Consider the following 8,022-nt stretch of genomic DNA (forward strand, 5'->3'; position numbering starts at 1 on the left):
GATCGATGCTCCTTGTTCTCGCGAAGACGACGACAAGTTTGGTTCGCCGACCGACTCAAACGATTTCGATAAAATCACTGCCTCCGCGAACCCTAAGGCGACGAGCAAGAACAAGCAAAGGCGAAGAGATCTGCAGTCGTGACCTGGAAGGAAGGCAACTCCGCGTGGTTGGAAGAGGAACCGATGGTAGCGGCGACGGGCACGAGCGGCAGGCGGCAGAATCGCGATCGCGAGGAGCGCGAGAGAAAACGAAAAATAATCGGCGCCGCCGACCCCTAACCCTAATTAATTAGGCTCTGATACCATGTTACCAAAATAACTTAAGAAATCTTATTCCATTAAGAGATACAAGCCCCTCTTTATATAGGAGGTTTATGGACCTATTCTAGGAGATTTATTCTAATAAATATAACCAACTTCTAATAAATATAACCAACACTAACCAAATCCTCATTGGGTCTTAAAATTGAATATATCAAAAAAGCTCTTGCTCCTGTGTTGTCGCATCTAAAAAAGCGGGTGAAATAAAATTCAGTGAGTAAGAGAATGAGTTCAAGACTTGTTTCGAGAATAGATCTTGAAATATGTCTAAGCGCTTACTCAATTGACATCTACCCTGCCTTATCCAATCAATGATGCTGACTTTTCTTCTATTCCCTTCTTGCAACTGGCTAACAGGCCTATTAACCTAAATGTAAATACCATATAATACTAGGGATTTACATGTAATTTTTTACACAGTTGAATAATAAATATACGTACAGAGGAATATAATTTTTCCATTTCAAGTGCTACTTTGGAATTTTTTGATTTTAAGTAGAATCTATTTTTGTTTGATAAGGTTGGCAAGTTTAATTTCTTTCCTGTAGGAAACCCTTTAATATTTCCATGGAATACAGTATGTCTTTGATATTATCATAGTTATCTCTACCAATTCTTAAGACCTTGGCAAAAGGCTCTGATGAAGATTGTTGCTCGATTAACTTTCTTGAAATCTGCTGTGTTAATTGTCTCAATTAGGAGTTAAATTTTCTTTATTTTGCAACAGAAAGTCAAAAATAAAGAGGGTAACTCGTGTGGAACTAAATCGAAGAGCCAGGCGCAAGGAGCAGCTAAAAGCAGAACAACAAGCGGAGAAGATGAGCAAACTTTCCAAGGAAATTGATAGGTAACTAAAAGCATTCTCATTGACAAATGATCCTCTGGTTCCTTTCATGTTCAAGCTTAACGGCTACATTTGCTCAACAGTTTACCAGATATAATGACAGAAATAACTAAAGAGGATGAAGAGAAGAAAAGAAGACTGATAAGGCGCACTGTGGCTAAGCAGGAGAGACTGAAATCTGCACCACCTCGTCTAGGAAAGCACAAGTAATGTCCTAAAACTTGTTTCTTGTCTCTGAATTTTCTTCACTTGAATCATTAATGTTGATCAAAGAACATGATGTTCTGGTATGCATTCAATGGCTGTTGGTAGCTTTAATATGTCAAGAATGTCCAGCATTACTCAGACTACCGATAGTTCTACATGGGTATTTCCAACAGGGGAAAATATATTTTTGTCATAAATCCAAATGATCTATTGTTATTTTGTTTAGGTAAAATATTAAAACTCTTATTGGCAAGCAACTTCTTTTTCTATCTCTTCAGCCATGGCCATATGAGCAGGTTTTTTCTGAAATTATGACGCGATGTGATTGTCTAGCTAATGCACGAAATGTTTTTGTATTGATATATCTAGGATTGAATTTTAACGATATCTCTCATGAAACATACACATTTAATTGTTATATATCATACCCCTGAGGGATTCAACATTAGAGCATCTTGTTTGATGTTGGGGATGTAATTAGCTTTTGGCTTTTTAAGTTTGTGAAGGCATTGATGTTATAATTATTGAGTAAACCAGCATTGAAGTAGCAATCAGTCATTTGACGATGTAATATACCTTATTTGGTATATATCAGACCAAGATGCATATATTTGATCCAAAGAACAAAAACGGTTTTTTGTGTTTACGAAGCATCAATTCATTCTAATTTTTGTGTCTTTTCTACCATATGATAGATTTGAGCCAGCCCCTGTTCAAGTTCTTTTAACAGAGGAGATTTCTGGATCCCTTAGGAAGCTGAAGGTGAGCAACTTCAGTTTGAAGCTTGTTTAAATCAAATCTTTGTATCATATTAAATGTAATTTGAAATTTTGATTTACAGGGCTGTTGTACTCTTGTGAAGGATCGATACAAAAGTCTGGAGAAAAGGGGTCTGCTTGTTCCAAGAGCTAAAGGGAGCAGGTTACTTTAGATTGCTGAGCTATTGCTGTTTATTATCTTATCAATGTTCTTAACATAAATCTTTCCATTAAAGTAGAAGGGTAAAATATAGAGACCTAGGATCTTTTGCTTATTATCTGCTATGAATATTGGCCTGTGTGCAAGCTAAATCATAAAATTGCTTCAACTTTTCTTCCTCAAGCATCTTTGTCTAACATTGGTGTTCTCGCTTTTGATCAGGAAGAGGAAATAATATAACATCAATGATGGGTAGATCAAGATGAACGTCAGACTCCTCACTCCTCGAGAATCATCACTCCAACAAATTTCTCCTTTCTAAGTATGTTAATGATTCATAACTCCGAAGTTTTGGCTGCCAGACGGTTGTAGTTAGCTATACCTTATTGACGATGGATAAATATGATTTGTTTCCTTTATGATGAAGCTAAATTTATATATCGTGAAGTATTGGCATAAAAATATATAATTTTGTATTATTTTTTGTCATCTTTTTCATGAAGGATAGTGATATCTCCATTCCATTGTCCTCTTGATTTAGGAATCATTGATTTTCAGCTCCATTATTGCTTCTTTCTCAGTCAATTTTTTTTTCCAATTAGCACGGATTTATTGGTGAATAAAATAGAGAAAACATTTCCTTTTTAATGGAGTTTATATGTAAATTATAATTATTTGTTGTACATAACACAACAAGTTATCTCTATGCACTTCTCAACCAAATAATAACTTTGATCTTCAAATTTATTTTTGGTATGAAGCTTGGCGATAAGGGTGAGTATTCGATTAAATTCAAATCGAATTGAATAAATTAAAAATTGAATAAATTAATTTTTTTGAACCAATCGAATCGATTGAATTTTTTAATAAAAATTGAACAAATCGAATTGATATTTTATTGGTTAATTTGATTTTTAACTGAATTAATTAAATTTTTTAAATATTATAAAAATTTTATTAATTAATTAGGAATTTATAAATTTATTTATTTAAAATTTATAAATTATTTTTTTTAATTTGAATAATTTGATTTATTCAATTTAATCGAATAAGAAAATTTAAAATCAAAATCAAATTAAATTAATTAATTTTTAAAAAAAATAATTAAAATTTTAAATTAATCGAATCAAATTAAATTTGATCAGTTGAATCAATTTCTTTGGTTTAATCGATTTTAGGAGGTGAGATAGTTTTGATACTAATAAAAGAGTGGTGTTTTGGTAATTCCGAAAAACGAAACAAAAGGTTCATGTTTCCAGTTTCCTGTTTCCCGTAACGTTCCCTTGACGGATCTGAGTTTCTGCGCATACGTACGCCGTCTGGTCGAGTCGAGGGGCCCGCAGCATATGGATAAGGACGGTCCACAACTCTCTCTGGCCGTGGTCCCGCAGGCATTGGCCTTCCCATCTCCAGATCCGAGCTCGCGTCAAATCCCAATCACGCTTCTTTTACTCTCCGTCCCTTTCCTCATCATGCCCTTCTCCTTCTGACGGCACCGGTGGCTCGCCGCAGATCTGTTGCCCGGGATGGACAGGGCTTTCTCTTGGGTGGCCGCCTTCCCCGACGAGGTATGGGAGCATACTTTCTCTTTCCTCCCGACCGACGCCGACCGCAATGCCGTTGCCCTGGTCTGTCGCTCCTGGCACCGGATAGAACGGCTGTCGAGGCGGAAGATTTTCGTGGGGAACTGCTACGCGGTGGAGCCGGCCGCGGCGGTGCGGCGATTCCCGGAGGTCAGGGCGGCGACCATCAAGGGGAAGCCGCATTTCGCGGATTTCAACCTAACGATCACCGACTGGGGCGGCGGGGCGGGGAGGTGGATCCAGTCGATGGCCAAGGGGTGGCCGCTTCTCGAGGAGCTTCGCCTCAAGCGAATGGTGGTCTCTGACGATTGCCTCGAGATTGCTGCCCGGTCCTTTAAGAACTTTAGGGTTCTGTCTCTAGCCTCCTGCGAAGGGTTCAGCACTGCCGGACTGGCCTCCGTTGCGGCCAACTGCAGGTCGGAGTCTCTATTTCTTTTCTTGTGCCTGCCTACTTCTCTTTATTTTCACTTTGACTTTCATTTCTGGCCTTGGAGTTATAATTTGGTATTCTAATTCTAGAAAGATCAGTTGGTGTTACATCAAATTTGACCCTTCTTATTTTTAGTTCCTAATTTAAATTTTTAGTTCTATCTACTTTTTAACTGACGTCTAATATTCTGGTTATTCGGATCCATTAGCTTGATTACCTGAAACGAGTCAACTCCACATTGTTACTATGAGTTGCTTTGTACAGAGATATTTTTCCCTTGGTTTTGAGGGGGAAACCATTCATTCTCCCCTTTCAGATTTATGTTATTTTTGTCCCTTTATAGGCATCTTTTCTATTCTTTAAATTCAAGGAGCTTGTTGTTGGTTTGTATTGACTCTGATGGATAGGTAACCTTACTTATGTGGTAATTTGTGTATTTTATCCACCAAAACTTAGTATTACATATCCTCAGTTTAGTTGTTTGGTGCTTGATTAAGAGACTAGAGGTTTTGATGTTTTATGAATTTTCTTTCATGAAAAACATATTATTATTATTATGCTTCTCAATCAACTGTAGAACTCTCTTGTAATCCCATCTTAATCCTATGTAACTTGTATATTTATGAGATAGTTTTCTGTTGTCAACTTCGTAGCTTTTCATGGTTGAAACATGTTAAAATCAAAGGCATGAAATACATGTGCAATATGTAGTAAATTGAATGAAACAGCAAGGGAGTTCGTGTTAACCTCGCACTTTAAGCAAAATTGTCAGTATTATAAAAGATAGTTATGCTTTTTATCAATGTTTTCAATTGTAATGATTCAGATTTTTCATTTTTTTTTTATTGAACATTACTTGAAAGTCTAGCTGGTTGGCAACCTAACACGCAACCCTTGCCCTTTTTCAACTGGGCTTGGGATTGGCTTTGGCAGGTTTAATTGTAATGATTCAGATAATGATAATAATTATAGAGATGCCGCAGACAGGGTGTTAAACCAGCATTTGTTAGAATACTGGATCCCTATCTTCTTGCTTCATCCAGTCTAGACAATAACATTGCCAATGATTTGACTGCTTTGATGTGCTCTTTTAGCGAGAATGTGCTTGTTTGTGGAGATGATTTATGAAAACTATAAAAGATTTCAATGAAATAAAAGATTGTCAGAACCAATTGCTGGGAAAACTGCTATCAGGTGACTTTCTTGACTAGGTGTTGCTGAAGTGCACCATGATTTAAAACCCATTAATCTCAAGAATAGTAATATATGAGACAAAAATTAGAGGCGATCAAATTTTACTATGCATCAGAATATAGATTTAGCATCTACTGACAAAAATCAGCATCTTCATTATTTGCCTAAACTGTAAACTATCCATTGAGTTGCTCCAGAAGTTGGTGGAGACACTCCATCTTTAATATTGTGTGAAAGTTTACTGAAAGTGAACATGATTCTCAATCAGTGACCATTTAGCTGTCTTCTCAATGTTAAAGTGTTTGTCAAAGTTCTCCAGCCTAGCTGATTTAAATTGGCAAGGGAAAAGAATTTTCCTAAGCTTAATTAGATATTTGATTTTATGTTAAAAGATTATGTCCACATGTGACCATTATCTTGAACATATTGATAGCCAATTCTCTTAACATTGTTCAGCAAATGAAAACTTGATAGGATTTACTCCTACTTTTGCTAACTAGTATCCTTTTGCTGCTTGGATTGATTATGGTGATTTTTTTTCCTCCCCAACAGGAATCTGAAGGCACTTGATCTACATGAAAATGAAGTGGAGGAGAATTGTATAAACTGGATATCTCATTTTCCAGAATCCTTTACTTCCCTGGTAACTCTCAACATTGCATGCCTGGATGGTGAGATGAATGTATCTATTCTTGAGCGCCTCATTAGCAGATGTCCCAATCTCAAGACCCTCAGACTCAATCATGTCACTCCTCTAGAAAAACTTGTTGGCCTTCTACACAGGGCTCCACAGCTGGTAGACCTTGGAATTGGCATGCTCATAGGAGAAGGTCATCCAGGACTTTTCTCCAAGCTTGAATCTGCTTTTGCTCACTTAAAACATCTGAAGAACCTATCTGGTATATGGGAAGCCGGACCATTATACTTACCAGCAATATATTCAATTTGTGAAGGTCTTACAGCACTACATCTCTGTGATTCTAGCATACAAACACCAGAGCTCTCAAAAGTAGTTAGCCGGTGTAAAAATCTTCAACAGCTATGGGTATATCTTCATGGCCTTGTCTAATTTATATCATTTTCTTCATTTGGAGCAATTGCATCTTTTGAATATGCTATCCAGCTATTCAAGTGATAGGGTCTCACTTTTACATATGCATGGTTTTTTATTCCTTATTGATAGCTTGTCTTTTCTCTCTGTATATCTTTTCATGCAATTCACTATTGGCAGAGTCTTAAATTGTTATTGTTGGTTTTATTTTTTGCTACAGGAATGAATTTTATTAGTAGAACTGTTACTACTCACAAAAAGGTCTATATGATTGTTTTATTTCCCTGATACTATGTTGTGCTTCTGTTTGTGAATGCATATTAACAAGGGACATGCTTTGCCAGGCTATGGACTTAATCGAGGATGATGGGCTTATTGCTGTGGCATCATCTTGCAAACTCCTCCGAGAATTGCGAATATTTCCTTCTGATCCACATGGTTTGGCACAACCTGTCTATCTCACACAATATGGCCTTCTTGCCGTCTCCTCTGGTTGTGTAATGCTTGAGTCTGTTCTCTATTTTTGCCGTCAGATGACTAATTCTGCCCTCCTTGCTATTGCTAATAATTGCCCCAATCTCACATGCTTCCGGCTCTGCATCATTGAGCCTTACACACCTGATTATATTACTCAAGAGCCTCTAGATGCTGGCTTTGGAGCTATTGTTGAATTGTGCAAGGACCTCCGACGTCTCTCCATATCTGGTCTTCTTACTGATCGTGTGTTCAAAACTATTGGGGCCTCAGCAAATCGTCTTGAGATGCTCTCAGTTGCCTTTGCTGGTGATACTGATGCAGGTCTTCATTACATTCTATCTGGTTGTAAGAAATTACGCAAGCTGGAAATTAGGGATTGCCCGTTTGGGGATAAGGCATTGTTAGACAATGCAGATAAACTGGAGGCAATGCGATCCCTTTGGATGTCATCATGCTCTGTGACACTGGGGGCATGCAGATTATTAGCTAAGAAGATGCCACGGCTTAACGTGGAGGTTATTGATGAGAATGGAGGAGGGTCGTTGGAGTCATGGCCTGATGATTGCCATGTCGAAAAACTCTACATTTACAGAACTATTGCTGGCCCAAGAACTGATGCCCCACCTTTTGTCTTGACTGTTTAAGGTGGAATCAGGTATTAAGGAAGCGTGATATTATCTTTATCTTGTTTATCATCCTAATTGGATTTCCAGAAGCCAACTCATTTTTTTTTAAATGATGGGAAAGCAATCAGTTTATAGTATCAAGTGCAGCATGATTATAGTTTTAGATTTCAATCACTGAAAGTTATCAAGAATTCTACTTTTGATTGTCACTTATCGATGAGTTGTGGGACTATATGACTTAATAACATTTACTCAGCATATAGAGCATTTCTCATCTTATGGTTTTATATATTGAGGATGATATGTCACCTCCAAATAGTGCACTCGCAATTTCATGCAGAACAACTCTTTTAGCCCCTTATTTAACTCTC

At 37.3% G+C, this 8,022-nt stretch overlaps 2 protein-coding genes across 2 annotated transcripts in view; both read left to right on the forward strand.

Moving 5' to 3' along the window:
* Positions 1-2,730, forward strand: part of LOC141821609 (ribosome biogenesis protein NOP53-like) — a 3,357-nt gene extending 627 nt beyond the window's left edge. The window contains exons 2-6 of the mRNA XM_074708982.1: positions 1,053-1,168; positions 1,249-1,371; positions 2,068-2,134; positions 2,214-2,293; positions 2,513-2,730. Coding sequence (XP_074565083.1) covers positions 1,053-1,168; positions 1,249-1,371; positions 2,068-2,134; positions 2,214-2,293; positions 2,513-2,525 — 399 coding nt within the window. The 3' untranslated portion in view covers positions 2,526-2,730. The remainder of the gene's footprint in view (positions 1-1,052; positions 1,169-1,248; positions 1,372-2,067; positions 2,135-2,213; positions 2,294-2,512) is intronic.
* A 1,039-nt stretch (positions 2,731-3,769) lies between these two features.
* LOC141821436 (transport inhibitor response 1-like protein Os05g0150500) lies at positions 3,770-8,022 on the forward strand. The gene is made up of 3 exons (XM_074708869.1): positions 3,770-4,289; positions 6,050-6,542; positions 6,893-8,022. Exons 1-3 carry the CDS (start codon positions 3,817-3,819, stop codon positions 7,667-7,669), a joined length of 1,743 nt encoding a protein of 580 aa, XP_074564970.1. The 5' UTR covers positions 3,770-3,816; the 3' UTR covers positions 7,670-8,022.

This window comes from Curcuma longa, chromosome 2 (genome assembly GCF_044706935.1).
Source record: "Curcuma longa cultivar G26 ecotype Majalengka, Jawa Barat chromosome 2, ITB_CL_G26_1.1, whole genome shotgun sequence".
Classification (NCBI taxonomy): domain Eukaryota; kingdom Viridiplantae; phylum Streptophyta; class Magnoliopsida; order Zingiberales; family Zingiberaceae; genus Curcuma; species Curcuma longa.

Bases quoted from the DNA above. Each gene is read 5' to 3' on its own strand.
- LOC141821436 (XM_074708869.1), top strand. From the start codon at position 3,817: ATGGACAGGGCTTTCTCTTGGGTGGCCGCCTTCCCCGACGAGGTATGG. The intron at 4,290-6,049 runs GTCGGAGTCTCT...CCTCCCCAACAG, and splicing joins TCCGTTGCGGCCAACTGCAG to GAATCTGAAGGCACTTGATC. The intron at 6,543-6,892 runs GTATATCTTCAT...ATGCTTTGCCAG, and splicing joins AAAATCTTCAACAGCTATGG to GCTATGGACTTAATCGAGGA.